We start from the raw sequence: 19063 nt of genomic DNA, 5'->3' as shown, positions 1-19063 counted from the left end.
TACTAAAAATACAAAAAATTAGCCCGGTGTGGTGATGTGCGCGCCTGTAATCCCAGCTACTCGGGAGGCTGAGGCAGGAGAATTGCGTGAACCTGGGAGGCGGAGGTTGCAGTGAGCCGACATAGTGCCATTGCACTCCAGTCCAGGTGACAGTGCAAGACTCTTTCTCAAAAAAAAAGAAAAGAAAGAAAGATAATTCTCCTTTCCTTCCCACACATTGTCCCCCTCCATAAAGACAACCACTGTTATAAATGACCTATGTGCTCCTCCAAGATATTCTATACATAGACAAACATGCATCATAAAGAACTTTTTAAAAGGTTCATTCCATAAGAATGGTATTTAAAAATGTCTATCTTCTCAAAAGCACATACAATGCTTTTCTATTTGAGGCCAATCTGTAGTGCAGAATCTTCAGACTTGGGGTCAGGCACAATATAAGTAAAATCCAATCACAAAAGCAAGACTTCAAAGGAGCCACAATAAAGATGTCAAAGATGTTGTATTGTTCATTAAATTTTTTATAGAAAAGTAAGGAGAAAAAAATAGAGTCTCAATGCAGTAGTTTCCAAGGTTTGAGGCTGCTACTAATTAGACAATTAAGTGACATGCAGCTGGTCTGTGCTATGATCTATCGTGTAAAGCTATCAAATAGATTTAGGTAGTTATTTTGTCCACAATTGAATGGAATCTAAAAGCAGGTGGTTATACAAATCCTATCTATGTTGTTGCTTTCTTAATCAGCCTAAAACTGTAGCCAGATCTTAATTACGATTAAGAGGCTGCCCAATTGATCTCTTTTAACAGCTCTGCTAAAAGATTATTGATAATAAAGAGTTTAATTCAGACAGAAGTCTTAACAGAGAATTTACAATATTGAAGAGTAAACTTCATGTTAGTTTATGACTTTTTAAACCACAGTATTTGGTATTTCTCATAGGTAGAAAGGATATCTCACACTCTTTTTTCCTCTTTTGGGGACCAATTTAAAAGAAAAATCTCACCTTTGTCTTTTAGGCTCTTCTAACATATAACAGTGACCCAGCCATGAGAAAAATGTTGAGTCATCTATATTTCTATATCATGCCTGTGTTTAACGTCGATGGATACCATTTTAGTTGGACCAATGTAAGTCAGTTTGCCTACCCAGTTGAAAAGAGGACTAAATAAATCATAGAAAACAGAGTCACAAACTTCCAGGACAGGAAGGAAGCTGGACAGGCAGTCAGCTAAGTGATTCCAGAGATGCAAAAGAGGCCTTCATTCTTTCCCCAATCAGAGCACCAACAATTTGATTTCATTTTCACATCTAGATTTTGTAGAGATTCCACGTAAATAAAGATTCCTTCTTCCAAATAAATTGTGAAAAATCACTGGTCTAGTCCAGCCCATTCAATTTTGCCTACAAAGAAATGGGGCCAAGAGAAGGCAAAATACAGGAAGTTTGTAGCAGAAATTGGAGCATGAACCTGGGTCTCTACTACTAATCCAGTGTTCTTTTTCACTCCCTGGGCTTGTCTATTCACAGGAGAACTCTCCCCTCAGTGGTATGACTCGTTCATTGATTGAGCTATTAAAATGCATGTGAATAACCTTTTAAGTATTTTTCTCTGCACCTGTTTTCTTAATTATGTCTAGGATCGATTTTGGAGAAAAACAAGGTCAAGGAACTCAAAGTTTCGCTGCCGTGGAGTGGATGCCAATAGAAACTGGAAAGTGAAGTGGTGTGGTAAGTTTGGGACCAACTGGGATCCAGATCCAAAGGTTTCTGCAGGTTTTACTCTGCAAAATATGAGCCCAGAGGACTCTCGTGGGAGACTCATGTTTTTCTGTATGTGAAAACCTGGTAGAGAAAGGTACAGATACGTACATGATAGCTGTAATTGGCAAAAAGAAAATGAAAGGATTCTTTTTTAATATATAAAAATCAAGGATTTTAAATCTGTCAATTCGGTCCTGAAAACTGAAAATTTAAATACATATGTAAAAGCAGCAAACTGAGGAATATTTGTCATTCCCGAAATTAAAACATGAACTGTGGTGTAGTATAATTCTGGTTAAATCTTTTTATCCTTTTCATACAAGCACCACTGATCCTGCCTTCGTCTGTCTGTCGTGGTCAGAGCTGTCACGACCTTGTCTATATTCTACTACTCTGCTGGTCATACGTGGATTGACCATGCACATTGGGAATGTATTTCTGCTGCGTTCCATGTTTCATTAATAATCACCTTTAAAATAAAAGGAAGGTGTCATTTTAAGGAAGGAGACCTTTTTACTGAAGAAAGAAGGAGGCAAGTGTCAGGGAGAAATGAGAAAATTAGTCATGGCTAGTTTACTTGCAGCAGAAAAAGGAGAGGATGGAAAATTATTATCAAAATGCAGTCGTTAGGAGCTGCCTTTTTATTGAGTCTTTCTATAGCTCCCTCAAAATATAGACCCTTGTGTAATGGAAATCCTTCCTTTAGTCCCTTAGAAATGAGGCCTATTCCACGTTCACTCATTCTACAATGAGGGTTAGATTCTATGTGAGATGCCAATCCTCCCATCCCACTAGCATCAGCTAGAATAACTGGGCGTGGGCTTTGATTCCTTCCACACATCCCTCCAAGCAAGAGGCTTCAGTCAATTAGAATTGGCAAATAAGAACATGACATAGCTAAAAGAATATGGCTCTAAAATAAGACAAATGTAGTCTGATTCTACCATTACTAGCTCAGTAATTTCGGCAATTTTATTTAATCTATGAAATTATAATGCCAACCACCTCATGAGGTTCTTATAGGGACTAAAGGAATTTATACATGTGAAATGTCTAATTTAGTTCCTAGCTCCAAACTGGGATCTAAGTATCAGTAACCTATCCCTTGTTCCCTGACCTCCAGAACAGTCAGTTCACCTCTAAGCCTCAGATCAATTGGTGAAACAGCCTCTTTTCTTCACGGGAATGTTGTGATGATGAGCAATAATGTACACTTAAAAGTACTTGCATTTATGAAGGGGAAAAAACCATTGTATAAATACTATGATGTGGTATTACAGATGGCTATTTCTGTTTAGAAATTGTTTTCTCCAACCTATACTGAGACAACAAGCACATTAACTCCTGAAATCCACTAATTTAAAAAAAACTTTTCACTTTCCCTTCTCTCTGATGGGGCCATTTTCCATACTCATAACGACAGGGATGTTTCGCTTGTTAACGGAGACTTGCATCCACATATATGTCATATGCACGCCTACGGGCATCTGTATGAGTGCCCTGGATGGGTAATTGAACTGAGTAATTCTAGCAGCAGCCGGCTCTGCCTGTGTAAACTTAGACTCCTGTTTATATCAGGTTGCAAGTAAGGTCTTGCTTCCCTTTGTTCTTCCTTTACCCAGCTTGCTTCCTTCATACACACACCTTCTTTGGTTTTTCAGTTTCAACTGCAGCCCCAACTAGAATTCCTTTGATTCTTCCAGTTTTGAATCATTCTGATTTTTTCTGTGAGCCAACACTCAAGATATACAAGGGATTATGTCAAATGCAGTTGCAAAATGATCTCGATAGACTGTTGGAAGTGATGGGGAAGTGCAGGCAGCCTGGCTGGTACTGTGTCAGCTGCAAGGTCTCTCTCCAGAGTGGATTCAGCTGATCTGATAGGCAGGCAGCCAAGTGTGACCTGCCTCCCTCCCAGGGTCAGGTCCATCCCCCCGCGGTTATGTGCTGCATGAAGGGGACAGGGAACTACAATGTGGGAATCACTCTGAGGTCAGGGGTATTGAGGTAAGTATGAAATTCCCTAAAGTGAACCTCCAAATAAACATCCATAGCATAAATGACATAGAAATGCCCAGACCATTGAAAACACTGTAGGGTCAGCATGGAAGTGACAAAAACAGCTGTTTCTTTCTCTTAAGTCAGTGATTCTTGAAATTAAAGAGCAGAACATGAAACTGCTTTTTACCGTGAAGAATCGTGGATCCCCGTGTGAGAGTGGTTATGCTTTAGTGCGTGCATGTGGAATAGTCCAGCATGCATGTACAGACAGGCATACTTTTTGAATACTTCATAGCTCCCCTGAGGGTGTTTCACCCGTAAGATGAATATCACTGGTCTGAAAGTCCCCCAGAAGGACTCGACAAGTCAGAGTAGTGGTAGGACCCAGGAATAAATGCATAAATTTCATTCATTCATTTGCCAAAGTTAATCGAGCACATTCTTTCTGTGAAGCACTGTGCTTTTTCTTTCCTCTGTGCATTCTTTTTAAAATATGCTGTAAGCACTGATTTTCCGAATTGGAAGAAATCCAGGAGAAAGGTAAAGGGTTTGGATAATATCCATACTTAATCTTTAACTTCTGAATAATTCAAGTGTTGCCTAAATACAAATTACTATTTAGAAAAACCTATGGAACATAAAACAATTTTGCAAATCATATATCTACTAAGAGACTTCTATTCAAAACATGGAAATAATTCTCTCAACAATAAAAACACAAGTAACCCAATTTAAAATTGCACAAATGATTTCAAAAGATACTCTCCAAAGAAGATATATAAAAGAGAATAAGCACACGAAAATATGCTCAACATCATTAGCCAACAGAGAAATGTACATCAAAACCACAATAGGAATAGGTACCACTTCACACCTACTAAGACGGCTATAATAAAAAGACAATAACATGTGTTGGTGAGGGTGTAAAAAAACTGGGACATTCATACTTGCTGGTGAGAATGTAAAATGCTGCAGCCACTTTGGAAAACAGTTTGGCATTTCCCTAAAAAGTTAAAAACATATGACCCAGCAACTCCACTCTTAGACATATATATACCCAAGAGAAATGAAAATATTTGTTCCCATAATGACTTATACATGAATATTCATAGCAGTATTATTCATAATAGCCAAAAAGTGGAAACAACCCAAATGTCTGTCAACTGATGAATAGATAAACAAAATGTGGTATATTTATAGAATGGAATATTATTTGGGCATAACAAGAATGAAGTACTGATACATTCTGCAGCATAGATACTTAAAAATATTATGCCAAATGAAAAAAGTCAGTCACAAAAGAGCAAATGAAATGTCCAGAATAGGCAAATCTATAGAGATAGAGAGTAGATTAGTGGTTGCCAGGGGCTGAGGAGAGGGGAAAATTGGGGAGTAACTGCTGAGGGGTAAGGGGTTTCTTTTGGGGGTGATGAAAACGTTCTAGAATGAGATGTGACAATTGTGAATATACTGAAAGCCATTAAATTGTGCATTTTAAAAGGGTGAATTTCATAATATGTGAATTATAGCTGATTATAAAACAAGCTACTATAAAGATGTTTTTGTTTCTATTTAGGAGCAAGTTAGGCACTTATTGAAGCATAATAACTCTTAGAACACTCCGTTACCTAATATTATAAATTAGATGTAATACGGAGAAAACTATATGATTTTTTTTAGCAGCCCAACCACATGTGCCCCTCTCTATATATGCCCTTTTCTGACCACCACCCTCCCACTCTATCCAGAAAAAAAAAAAGTGGAGCAGGGGGCTGTTGTGCTTGAGCAATCATTTGGGTAGATCATCTGGGGTGAAGAGAGAAACCATTACAAATTGGTGGTTTTCAGCCAATCCCTATGAAATAACAATAGATGGCCACTGGCCTGCTTTCTAAAACGATGAGTTCCTCCAGCTGAGTGGCTTTTGTTTGGAGAGAGCTATACTAGCTGAGGACCTAAACTGAATTGTTCTGAAAATATAGAGAATTTCAGAGCCTAAATTTGGGGCAAAGAGAGCAATAAAAAGAGGTAATGTTGCTAGACTGTATGGAAAGAGACTTTAGTACTCAAAACTGCATATAGAGGATTGCAATTAAACTTTGCTGTGAAGTATGCAAATTCTCCAGCATTTCACAACCACCACCACAGGTAATATTCAGTACAATCTATTTCACTAAGCGTAGGGCCAAGGGAAAACTCCCCCTTCGTCCTCTGAAGTTTTGCTGAAAATCAACTGACAAAAGGCAGATTCATAGGATGAAAGGCATACAAATTTTATTTTAACATGCATAGCATGAGGGAATCACAGAAGGATGATTACCCAATAATCCAATGGGGTACAGAGGTTTATAAACCCTTCCTTATAGGGGTAGGGAGAAATGTGGCAAATTGAGGCATGGTGAAAGACTTTTAGGGGAATTCAATGGACTTGAAGAACATACAGCAGACAACAGTTGATGACAAATGCCTGTCCAGGTGTGTTGACAAACCTCAGTCTCTTCCTGCGATATGAGTTAAATTAATGAAAACTCAGAGAAAGGACTACAGGTAACTGTTTTCTTCTTTGGTGGGTCTGGACTTGAGCTAGATAAGGAAATATCAGCATAAAGCTTCTTCCAGGATCTGCTGTTCTTCAAGGGCCATTAATTGAAAATAATTAGCATGCTAGGGTTCTATATTGGGGGTGTCGATTTCTTTCTTTCTTTTCTTTTAGACAGAGTCTTGCTCTGTCACCCAGGCTAGAGTGCAGTGACGTGATCTCAGCTTACTGCAACCTCTGCCTCCTGGGTTCAAGCGATTGTCCTGCCTCAGCCTCCCAAACCGAGATTACAGTCACCCACCACCACGCCTGGCTAATTTTTGTATTTTTAGTAGAGATGTTGGCCAGGCTGGTCTCGAACTCCTAACCTCAAGTGATCCACCTGCCTCGGCCTCCCAAAGTGCTGGGATTACAGGGATAAGCCACTATGCCTAGCCAGGGGTGTCAATTTCTAAGCCCCAACATAAGGATTTGTGGAATTGGATCTGCCCTCTGGGTAAGGAATGATCAGAAAAACCCAAAGTGCTGTTACTTTTCTTAGTACAACACTTCTGACACCAGATGTTTGAGGTTTTCTTGCTAAACCCCAAGCAACTCTGCAGTGGACACCAGCTAGGTGTCTTATAATTCAATTCAATTCTGACACTATCTACCTAAAGGGAGTGTCTGATTCCTCAGGTTAAAGGCTCAGTCCCACAAGATTGCCCCCAACCTCAAATGCCAGTTACAAATGCCAGCTTGTGACCTGTACTTCTGAATGACTGGCTATAAATCAGGGTTCCCAAGACCCCCTCTTTCAGTCCAATCTGCTACAATGATTCACAGAAACACTTTATATATGTTTATCAGTTTATTATAAAGGATACAGATAAACAGCCAGATGAAAGAGATGCATAGAGCAAGGTATGTGGGAAGGGCATGAAAGCTCCATGCCCTTTCCATGGGCACCACCCTCCATGAACCTCCATGCGTCCAGCTATCCAGAGCTCTCTGAATCCAGTTCTTTTGGGTTTTTACAGAGGCTTGATCATGTGGGCATGCTTGATTAAATCACTGGCCATTGGTGATTGGCTTAACCTTAAGCCTTCCCAAGAGGTTGGGGAGGTGGCACTGAAAGTCCCAACCCTCTCATCATGCCTTGGTCTTTCAGTGACCTGTCCCCATTCTGAAGCTGCCTAGGGACCCCCAGCTACCAGTCATCCTATTAGCATACAAAGACACTCATCACTCCAGAGAGTCTAAAGATTTTAGGAGCTGTATGTATTCCAGGAAACAGGATGAAGACCAAATATATATTTCACAATATCACCCTGGGGATGTGATGAAGTGCTGAGTCTGGTTTCAAGGTAAGCTCAGGGAGAGAACTAATCCACATCAAATTTCAGAGGCATGGAACTCACAGCAAGAATGCACTGCCTTAGAAGAGTGAATTTCTGTCACTGGAGATTAATAGACAAGCTCTGATCCAGATAACTTCTGGCTGAGAATGACATGTTGATGTGGATTAAACATCAACTAACTGGTCAAACTTGGCCCTTAAGATTCCTGCCAACTCTGTTAGTAATGACTCTAACATACATTAATCCACTTTTATATCCAAACGAATGTATTGAGCCCCTTCTATATTGCAAAGTGCTAGAAATTATATAAGAAAGTCTTGAAAGATTTAATGAGTTCACATCCTACTCCTAAGAAATTATTTGGGATCCTGGAGAAATACAAAGTGAAAAGATCTGTTGGCTTATAGTATTCTTTGCTTAACAACCAATTTAATATGAAAAGATATAAATTACCTAATATCTAACAAAATTGGTAGAAAATTTTAAAACTAGAAGATGAATGAGCTAAACTGTAATGCTTAGTTATGCTTTTTTTTACTTTTTTTTTCTTTTTTTTTTTTGAGATGGAGTCTCGCTCTGTCACCCAGGCTGGAGTGCAGTGGCGCAATCTCAGCTCACTGCAAGCTCCGCCTCCTGGGTTTAGCCATTCTCCTGCCTCAGCCTCCCGAGTAGCTGGGACTACAGGCGCCCGCCACCATGCCCAACTGATTTTTTTGTACTTTTAGTAGAGATGGGGTTTCACCGTGTTAGCCAGGATGGTCTCAATCTCCTGACCTCGTGATCCACCCGCCTCGGCCTCCCAAAGTGCTGGGATTACAGGCATGAGCCACCACACCTGGTCTTAGTTATGCTTTTTATAAAGGAAGTTAAGGACCTAGAATCCTGGATATGTAGAAATTTAGGTCATAAGGATTTGCTCACCATTGTTGATACATGGCTGGCATTTCTTAAGGATTCATTATGTGCCAAGTAAGTGCTAAATGCTCAACATGAACTTCTCATTGGTAGATGCTATTATTATCCCTATTTGGCTGATGAAGAAACTAAGAGAGAAGTTAGGGAACTTGCTCGAGATTATGAATTGAGCTCAAATGAAAAGTCAAATCTGACTGACTTCAGTGTCTGTTTCTAACCATAGTCTGACTCCTTAGGGATCAAGTTGCCATGAATGATTACTTTTACTCATTTGGTTAAAGAGTTAAACAATGTGTAACTGCAGAAGTGTAGTTTAGGTATCAGAATAACCATATGAATTGAACTGTTTTATCCAAAATGAAATAGAAAAAAAAAAATGAGAGATTGGGAATGTATGGTAAGAGGGAAGTAGAGGAAGATCCCCAGGTACTATTTCTATTTCTGACCTTGGACCACCACATACCATGCAAATAGTTTGAAATAGTTTACAAACCCATGAGATGTCAGGCATATGGTTATGAATTCTCCAGGAAGACCTTTTTCTTTCCCAGCCAGAGTTTGGCATCTTCCCATGAAGGCAGATTTTTGTAGCCCACATTTTCATGGAAAGTGTCCTACTTTGGGGCGTGCATGTTGGCTCACACCTGTAATCCCAGCATTTTAGGAGGCCGAGGTGGGCAGATCACTTGAGGCCAGGAGTTTGAGACCAACCTGGCCAACATGGTGAAACCCCATCTCTACTAAAAATATGAAAATTAGCCAGGTGTGGTGACACGTGTCTATAATCCCAGCTACTTGGGAGGCTGAGGCACAGGAATGGCTTGAACGGTTGCAGTGAGCTGAGATTGCACCACTGCACTCCAACCTGGGCAACAGAGCAAGACTCTGTATGAAAGAAAGGAAGAAAGGAAGGAAGGAAGGAAGGAAGGAAGGAGAGAGAAAGAAAGAAAGAGAGAGAGAGAAAGAGAAAGAAAGAAAAGAAAGAAAGAAAAAGAAAGAGAAAAAGAAAGAAGGAAAGAAAAAAAGAGAGGGGAAGGAAGGGAAGGAAAGGACAGAAAGAGTCCTGCTCTGAGACTCCCAGGTGTGTGTCTGGGTCTTGCTCCCTTTTCCTGCAAACTGAGAACCCAAATGCTGATCCCCTGCCTCCACCACATGTGGCCATTGAAACAAGCCTCCAGGTCAGAGACCAGCAAACATCCCAAGCAAGCCTGAAGCTTTTGCTTCAGCTTCAGCCGTTATTCCAGCTCCCTCTTCACTCTTGTACTCTCAGGAACATTTTTGAGAACTGTGCCGTGTATTTACATTGTTTTCTTGATCATTTAGATATGTTTGTAGCAGGAGCTTTTATCACAGTATCTGCCACAATTCCATCATATTGCTAGAAAACCCAGCTATCATTTTAGACATTAATACAATTAGAATTAGTGCTGGCCTGACTTCTTGATGATGGTGTTAAGGCCTTTTATCCTCATCATAGTGTATCTAAAACAATCTTATCTGCACTTGATTCTCCAGAACTTACCAATGCCAGACAACTTACTTTCTTCTTTGCTGCCTCCTACAAGTAACAATGTCACAACAATAGTATCACAGTTTCCAAATAAAAGTGTGGCTTGAAGGTATTTCTTACTCTTATGTTGTCTTTCAAATCCTTTATAACAGTCCTTTTGATACTTAGGGAGAGCTAACAATGAATGCTGAAACTTAGAAAGAACTGATTTTTTGGGTTTTTTTGTTTTTGTTTTTGAGATAGGATCTAGCTCTGTTGCCCAGGTTGGAGTGCAGTGGTGTAATCATGGCTCACTGCAGCCTCTACTAAAAGCCTCGACATCTTCGGTTCAATCAATCCTTCCACCTCAGCCTTCTGAGTGTAGCTGGGATTACCAGTGTGAGCCATCATACCTGACTAATTTATTTTTTATTTTTCATAGAGATAGCGTCTCACTATATTGCCCAGGCTGGTCTCAAGTTCCTGGGCTTAAACGATCCTTCCAACTCAGCCTCCCAAAGTGCTGGGATTACAGATGTGAGCCACCATGTCCGACCAGAAGAACTGGTTCTTAAATATGTTTCTGATTTTGTTGTTTTAGGTGTTCTCCTTTTAGTTTCTCTAAGAATGAAGTCAGTAGTGTGCATTATGGGTATAGGCACTCACCATCCATTCCAAACTCTTTCTAAGTGCCTTCCTGTACTGCTGAGGCCAAAAAGATAAAAGCTGCAGCCAGCGGTGGTGGCTCACGTCTGTAATCCCAACACTTGGGAAGCCGAGGTGGGTGGATCATGAGGTCAGGAATTTAAGACCAGCCTGGCCAATATGGTGAAACCCCATCTCTACTAAAAATACAAAAAATTAGCCAGGCATGGTGGCCCATTCCTTTAGTCACAGCTATTCAGGAGGCTAAGGCAGGAGAATTGCTTGAACCCGGGAGGTGGAGGTGGCAGTGAGCCAGGATCGCACCACTGCACTCAAGCCTGGGCGACAGAGCAAGACTCCGTCTCAAAAAATAAATAAATAAATAAAAATAAAAATAAAATAAATAAAAGCTGCATTTCTAGAACTCCTTAAGCTAGGGATCTGGGTGTGACTTAGGTTCTACCTCTTTGGTACGCTCACCTCAGCTTTTAAAGCATGGAAGAAAGATGGAAGTTGCTTTTCTATGACTTCCATGGTCCTACTGTCCACTAACATTACTGAAGTGTGTGGTTCATCCAAAGCAGCTCACCTTCTTGGCTCTCCTCTGAATGTGCTTCTTCCTCATGTTGGGAGAGACAGTAGCCTTCCTGGTCAAGTCTTCCAAGAAGGCTCTGCAAAATGTTTTATACTTTTTTTTCAATCTCCACTGCTACCAGTCATGGTGGCTCAAGCATGCAATCCCAGCACTTTGGGAGGCCTAGGCAGGCAGATCACTTGAGCCCGGGAGTTCGAGACCAGCCTGCGCAACAGTGGAGAAACCCCGTCTCTACAAAAAATAGAAAAATTGCCAGGTGTGGTGGCACACGCCTGTAATCCCAGTTACTTAGGAGGATGAGGCAGAAGGATTGCCTGAGCCTGGGAGGCGGAGGTTGCGGTCAGCCAAGATCAAACCACTATACTCCAGCCTGGGTGACAGAGTGAGACCTTGTCTCAAAAAATAAAAATAAAATCCCCTTAAAACTAGCCATAGTGGATTCTGTGCCTTTTCATGAAATTCTGACCAGTACAGAGTCTTTCATAAACATTTCATTTCCTACTTTGTATCTATTACTTTCACCAAGAATTCTTTCATAAGCTTTGTCTAACATTCAGCTCAATTTTTCTTTTTCCTTGTACTCATTACTGCTACTATCTTACCTTTTCATATTTCATTGCCATCTACCATGCTAATTTGTCCTTTTAAAATAATGTATCTACTAGAAATATTAGTCAGCTATTATCTCCCTCCTTAGCACTACTCATCTGGGGAATATATTAATCCCTTTCAGCACTCCTCTCTCTCACCAACCTTAAACATATTTTTGCAAACTTCATTCTTTCTCGGATAGAAGATCACAGGCTAACTGGAAATCTTTTGTTTCTAAGATTTAAAGAAAATACAAAAAGCTTTCCTTTTCTTCTCTTCCTATTCAGACCTATTTTCCAGCTAATACACTGCTAAAAAGAGCTATTCTATCTTTTGTTAAGTGGCTCTTAAGTTGTTCTTTTCCTAATCTAGACACTGATTATATGCAAAAATCATTTCCTCTCCCTGTTTTATATTTCATGATCCTTAGGCAGAACATGCCCAGAAGCTTTTTAAAATGAATTTTTTGTAACAACAGATTATAAATAATGCTTGGGACTCATTTTGTGTGTATACACAAAACACTATATTGTTTTATTTCTCTGATTATTCTTGTGAGTAAATATGTAAGAATTTGCGTTTGAAGGACAATATCTAGTTTATTTATAACATCTATTGCAACATCATGAATAAATATATTTGCTGAAGTTTTTGATAATGACATTACAAACAAAGTTTAAAAACCTTTTACAAGCCAGGCGCAGTGGTTCATGCCTGTACTCCCAGCATTTGGGGAGGCCAAGGCAAGCAGATCACTTGAGTACAGGAGTTTGAGACCAGCCTGGGCAACATGACAAAACCCTGTCTGTACCAAAAAAATACAAAAATTAGTTGGGCATGGTGACGTATGCCTGTAGTCCCAGCTACTCAGAAGGCTGAGGTGGTTAGGATTGCTTGAGCCCGGGAGGCAGAGGTTGCAGTGAGCCCAGGCTGTGCCACTGCACTCTAGCCTGGGTGACAGAGCCAGACCCTGTCTCAATAAAATAAAATAAAATAAAATAAAAATCTTTTACAAATAACTTAGTTTTGAAAGTCAATGAGTGAGCAGCACATAAAAATGCTATTTTTGAAGTGAGACATGGGGGAGGTGGCAGAATCACTGCCTTGGCTCTTGGGACACTAAGCTACTGATTTTTTATTTGGTACTGATTTTTAAGCCCAATAATTGTATTGTCCCTGTTTCAGCAGGTAACACTCCCATGCTGCTCAGTCTTTAGGAGGTCTCCAGTCTTTCTGTCAGCATATGAGTAAGGTTTTTAAAAAGCCCTTACCTATTAATTCCTTTTCCACTATATTGGCTGCTTTTCAGTGTTTTTGCATTTCTGATTTCACTGATAACAAAATACATCTCTCTGATAATTTTCCTCCAGCTGTATCATTTGCATTTGAGAAGTCATGCTATTTTTTATTTTCATAAATTTCATGCCTATATAACTGCTTTGATTTTTCAGGTCCTTGTTACCATTTTTATCGTCTCATAAGCATTATAGCATTATATTCCTCCTGGGTCACTAATGTTATTAAATATTTTCCTTATTTTCAGGTTTCCAATTCTCTTTCAATTTATATTCTTGTTTTTAATCCAAACTCCTTATGAAGTAACTTTTCTGTTATTAAAACCATCTCTTTTGAATGCTATTCTCAAACACAGATGTAGGTAAATGATGATATTCTTTTTATCTACCACCTTTTATAATTGTTGAAAAGCTGAGGTATGCTGAATAATGACAAGAGACAGATGGGCAGTCACCTTGCCTTTGTTCTGTCTTCCAGAACAGCAATTCCCAAACTCCACAAAACCCTAGTGAACTATAGAACACAGAAGGTGCCAAAAAACAAAACGATCAAAAAAAAACACTAATGTTAGGAGTATTTTTAATATGTAAGAGAAAAGGATTTTTTTTACAATTAAAAAAATACCAAATGCATTTTATATAGTTGTCACCTCAGAGGTTATCAGATGCATCCTTGAATTTAGTCATTCATGTATTCAACTAGCTGATTACTGGGGAAAACAGCAATGAAGAAAACCAAGAAAGTCAGGTTGTTACACATGCTAGACAGTGCAGGGGTGAGGGTTGGTGAGCTATTTTAGGTGGCCTAGGGAAGCCCACCCTGATGACACGTGGGAGGGGAGGAAGTCTAGGGAAAGGACAGTGCACATAGAAGGAATGGTCATGTAAAGGCCCGCATTGGGAAAATCTTTGGTGGGTTTCAGGAAGAGCCAGGAGAGTGTCTGGCTTGAGCTGAGGGAGGAAGAGAGAGAGGAGTAGGAGAAGAGGCAGAAGTGGTCAGAGGCAAGATAATGGAGGTTCTGTGTCGAAGGAAGGACTTTGGATTTTATTCTGCATGGGATGGGAGAGCACTGGAGAGTTTTGAACCAAGGAACAATATGACCTTGCTTTTTAAGAGACTCCTTCTGGCTACTGCATACTAAATGGATCATCGAGTGCAGATATTTGGATTCTAATTATACCTTCCCATTTGAATGCATTGCTTTCAAAATATAATAAAAGCCTAATCTAAGAATATTATTATCTGCATCTTTAGAGAACCATGGTATATACCACATTGAATTGTAGATATAAATATACCTTTATTATGTGAAGAATTGTTATTTTAAAAGATATCAAAATGGAGATAGGCAACCAGGTGAAAAAAAAGGTATTTGCAGCAAATACAGCAGAGAATGTTTTATTATCATTTTTATATAAACACTTCAGAATCAAACATTACATAAAAATAATTTTAATAGTCCACACAAAATGTGAAGAAAATCTCCAAGACTCTGGTAGGTTAAAGAAATTTAAAAAGCGCAGAGTCTCAATTCATGAAAATAAACAAACATGAGAGAACGAGCAGCCTCCTCATAATCAAAAATAATATTAAAATAAAACAGTGTAACATTTATGTGTTAGGTTATTTCCCAAAATGTTTAATGTGATCATCTAAGCTGGACGCTGTAACTGGGATAGCATATATCTCTTGGGGCATAAGAAAGCAATTTGGTGAGGCGCATCAGAAACATGATCAAAGGCCAGGTGTGGTGGCTCACACTTGTAATACCAGCACTTCGAGAGGCTGACGTGGGTGGATCACTTGAGGTCAGGAGTTTGAAACCAGCCTGACCAATATGGGGAAACCCCGTCTCTACTAAAAGTACAAAAATTAGCTGGGCATGGTGGTGCATGCCTGTAATCCCAGCTACTTGGGAGGCTGAGGTGGGAGAATTGGCTTGAACCTGTTGGGGGTGGAGGTTGCAGTGAGCCGAGATCATGCTCCAGCCTGGGTGACAGAGTGAGACTCTGCCTCAAAAAAAAAGGGAACATGATCCATTCCTCCATTTATTCAAAAATATGAGATGAATGCCTTTTATCTGCCACATTGTGAGCTAGGTATTTGGGAAGCAGAGACAGATGCCACAGATTCCCTGTCTTCATGGGGTTTCAAATCACTGAGATTAGAATGAGTGAAGGGAAGGGGAAAAAAAAGAGAGAGAGAAAGAGGGAGTGGAGAAGGGAAAAGAGACAAACAGAACCAATCGGATGTATAGAGAGAGACAGCATGTTTAAGGCATTGGTTCACACAATTACAGAGGTTGGCAAGTCCAAAATCTACAGGGTAGGCCAGCAGGCTGAAAACCCAGGGATGTGCCCACATTGCAGTTCAAGTCTGAAGGCAGAATTCACTCTTGCTAAAGAGAAGAACAGGAAGGGTGGGGGTGGTCATTCCTTTTTTTTTTGAGACAGTCTCACTCTGTCACCCAGACTGGAGTGCAGTGGTGCAATCTCACCTCATTGCAACCTCTGCCTCCTGGGTTCAAGTGCTTCTCCTGCCTCAGCCTCCCAAGTAGCTGGGATTACAGGCATGTACCACCACGTCCAGCTAATTTTCATATTTTTAGTAGAGACGAGGTTTCACCATGTTGACCAGGCTGGTCTCAAGCTCCTGACCTCAGGTGATCTCCCTGCCTCAGCTTCCCACAGTGCTGGGATTACAGGCATGAGCAACCATGCCCAGCTTCTTTTTGTTCTATTCAGGGCTTTAACTGATTGGATGAGGCCCACCCACTTTATGGAGGATAATCTGCCTTACCCAAAGCCCACTGATTTAAACGTTAATCTCATCCAGAAATACCCTCGCAAAACATTAAGAGTAATGTTTGACCAAACATTATATAGGTGCTGTGGCCTAGCCAAATCGACACATAAAATTAACCATGACAGAAACTATAATAGAAATAGATATATATAAATACATACACGTATATTCACACTTGATCAAGTCAGAAAAGTCTTCATAGAGGATAGAAGGGCAGATTTGAAAATTAAGAATATATTTGACACCAGAGTATACTAAACTGTAGGGCAGAAGGTAAATAAAGCAAAGGATGCAGTGTCAAGAGGGCATTCTAGGTAAGGGACACAGGTGGAGACCTGAGGAAAATATGGGGCATGTCAACAGGATGGAATGTGGTGAGGACAGCAAGAGGCCCTGTATGGCTCTGATGAGGGATGACAGGAAGCAGTAGTGAGAAGTGAGGACCCAGAGATACAGTACATGCTGAGGTTCCATGCCATGCTGAGCTATGCAGATTTTACTCTAGAAGCCATGTTATTCAAACTGATGTGTTTGCAAGTGGGGTTATGTCACAGAGAAAGTCATAAAAGGTTATTGCCCACTTACAGGGCACATGAATTTCTTTTTCTTTTTCTTCTTCTTCTTATTATTATTTTATTTTATTTTATTTTATTTTTGAGACAGAGTCTTGCTCTTGTCACCCAGGTGCAATGACGTGATCTCAGCTCACTGCAACTTCCACCTCCCAGGTTCAAGCAATTCTCCTGCCTCAGCCTCCCGAGTAGCTGGGATTACAGGCCCCTGCCACCACACCCACTGGTATTTTTTAGTATTTTTGGTAGAGACAGGATTTCGCCATGTTGGCCAGGCTGGTCTCGAACTCCTGACCTTAGGTGATCTGCCCACTTCAGCCTCCCAAAGTGCTGGGATTACAGGCGTGCCCAGCCACGGCACATCGATTTCACTGAAAGATTTTGGAAGCAGAATTATTTTATGTGAAGATAAACCCAAACATATAATCAAATAAACCTTATAGTTCACGTGAATTTTTTAAGATAAAACGAGGATTTCAAAGGTGTTCTTAACTAACGGTCTATGATGGCATTGCCTGTTAGGGGTATTTTAGTGGAAATGTTTGACAAACACAAGATAATTGGGAGCCCTTACAGATTGTTTTTTGGGGTTGTTTGTTTGTTTGAGATGGTGTCTTGCTCTGTCGCCCAGGCTAGAGTGCAGTGGTGCGATGATCTTGGCTCACTGCAACCTCCATCTCCCAGGTTCAAGCGATTCTCCTGCCTCAGCCTCCCAAGTAGCTGAGATTACAGGAGCCTGCCACCACGTGTGGCTAATTTTTTTTTTTTTTTTTTTTTTTTTTTTTTTTGAGACGGAGTTTCGCTCTTGTCTCCCAGGCTTAATTTTTGTATTTTTAATAGAGATGGGTTTTCACCATGTTGGCCAGGCTGGTCTCAAATTCTTGACCTCAAGTGATTTGCCTGCCTCGGCCTCCAGAAGTCCTGGTATTACAGGCATGAGCCACCGTGCCCAGTCGCCCTTACAGGTTTTAAAGCTGGAAGAAAACAACTGATCCTTGAGTATCTTGAGCAACAGTGTCAACCAAAGGACTGGTTAGGAAACTACAGCAGGACCATAAGCCATGATGCAATAAAGCAGATGAAGAGAAACCACAAGGAATGTGGAAGCAGCACTTATTAAGACACCAGCAAGACAGAGAAGCAGAGGGAAAGGGAGGTATCCAGGATGACTCTGTTTCTGGTTAGAGTACCTGGTGGATACAAGCACTACTTACCAAGATTAGGCAGCTAGTAGGAGGTCAGAATCTGGTGAAAAACATGAGTCCAATTGTGAGCAGTGGATTTGAGGTACTTGTGGGAATGGAGGGGAAGATAGACAATGGTAAATATATATAGATCTGGAGTATTATAAAAGGTCTAGCCTAAACATATAGACTTGTGGGTCCTCAGCACAAAGGGAGTGATTGAAGCTTTGCAAGCAGATTGGATTGCCCAGGTACACGTGAACAGTGAACAGAGAAGAGACTCGAGGCAGAACCTTGAGCCTGTTTGTACCCTTTGTTCTAAACATTGTGTTTTGAAAATACATTATAAGGAAACAGAAAAAGATGCTGACCATAATGTCATTTATAGTGAGAAGAGTGACCCAAATGTTGAACAAGGCAATGTTTAAATAAATTAATATATATTCAGCTGGTAAAGTTTAGGAAGCCACAAAAATTTATAAAAAGTTTATTTTAAAATAATAAAAGAATGTATATTATTGAGCCTAATGCTGGCAATGTAATTATTTTTTCACTGGTTTTAATTCTGTAAAATACATAATGATGAATCTATATTTATATGTGACAGATATGTGTGTATGATACATACACATTACTATAAACATAGGGAGTGAAAAGACTGAGGAAACATATACTAAAATGCCAGAATTGAAGGACTAGTGTTGTTTTTCCTTCTTTCAAATGTTTTCTCAACCACACAGTCACATGGAAATTAACCAACTTGTTCTTGAATGATTTTTGGGTAAACAACAAAATTAACACAGAAATCACAAAATTCTTTAAAATAAATGAAAACAGGAATAGAACATACAAAATCTCTGGGATGCAGCAAAGGCAGTGTTAAGAGGAAAGTTTATAGTGCTAAATGCCTACCTTAAAAAGTTAGAAAGCCCAAATTAATGACCTAACATAACACATACAGCAACTAGAAAAACAAGATAAAACTAACTTCAAAGCTATCAGATGAAATTAAAAATCTAAAATTAGAGCAGAACTCAATGAAATTGAGACCAAAAATTCATACAAACAACAAGCGAAACAAAAAATTGATTCCTTGATAGGATAAACCAGATCGATAGACTGCTAGCTAGATTAACAAACAAACAAAAAAAAGATGATCCAAATAAGTACAATCAGAAACAACGGAAGTGACATTACAAGTGATCTCACAGAAATACAAAAGATCCTCAGAGACTATAATGAGCACTTCTATGCACACAAACTAGAAAATCTAGAGGAAGTGGATAAAGTCCTAGAAATACACAATCTCCCCAGATTGAATCAGTAAGA

General features: G+C 39.9%; 1 protein-coding gene across 1 annotated transcript in view; it reads left to right on the top strand.

Annotated features, from left to right (window-relative positions):
* Nucleotides 1-19063, top strand: part of CPA6 (carboxypeptidase A6) — a 317040-nt gene that overhangs the window by 256389 nt on the left and 41588 nt on the right. The window contains exons 7-8 of the mRNA XM_063726667.1: nt 1018-1128; nt 1639-1729. Coding sequence (XP_063582737.1) covers nt 1018-1128; nt 1639-1729 — 202 coding nt within the window. The remainder of the gene's footprint in view (nt 1-1017; nt 1129-1638; nt 1730-19063) is intronic.

This window comes from Pongo abelii, chromosome 7, assembly GCF_028885655.2.
Source record: "Pongo abelii isolate AG06213 chromosome 7, NHGRI_mPonAbe1-v2.0_pri, whole genome shotgun sequence".
Taxonomy (NCBI): Eukaryota; Metazoa; Chordata; class Mammalia; order Primates; family Hominidae; genus Pongo; species Pongo abelii.
The sequence above is the reverse complement of the archived record's forward strand: the minus strand, read 5'-3'. Positions and strand labels throughout refer to the sequence as shown.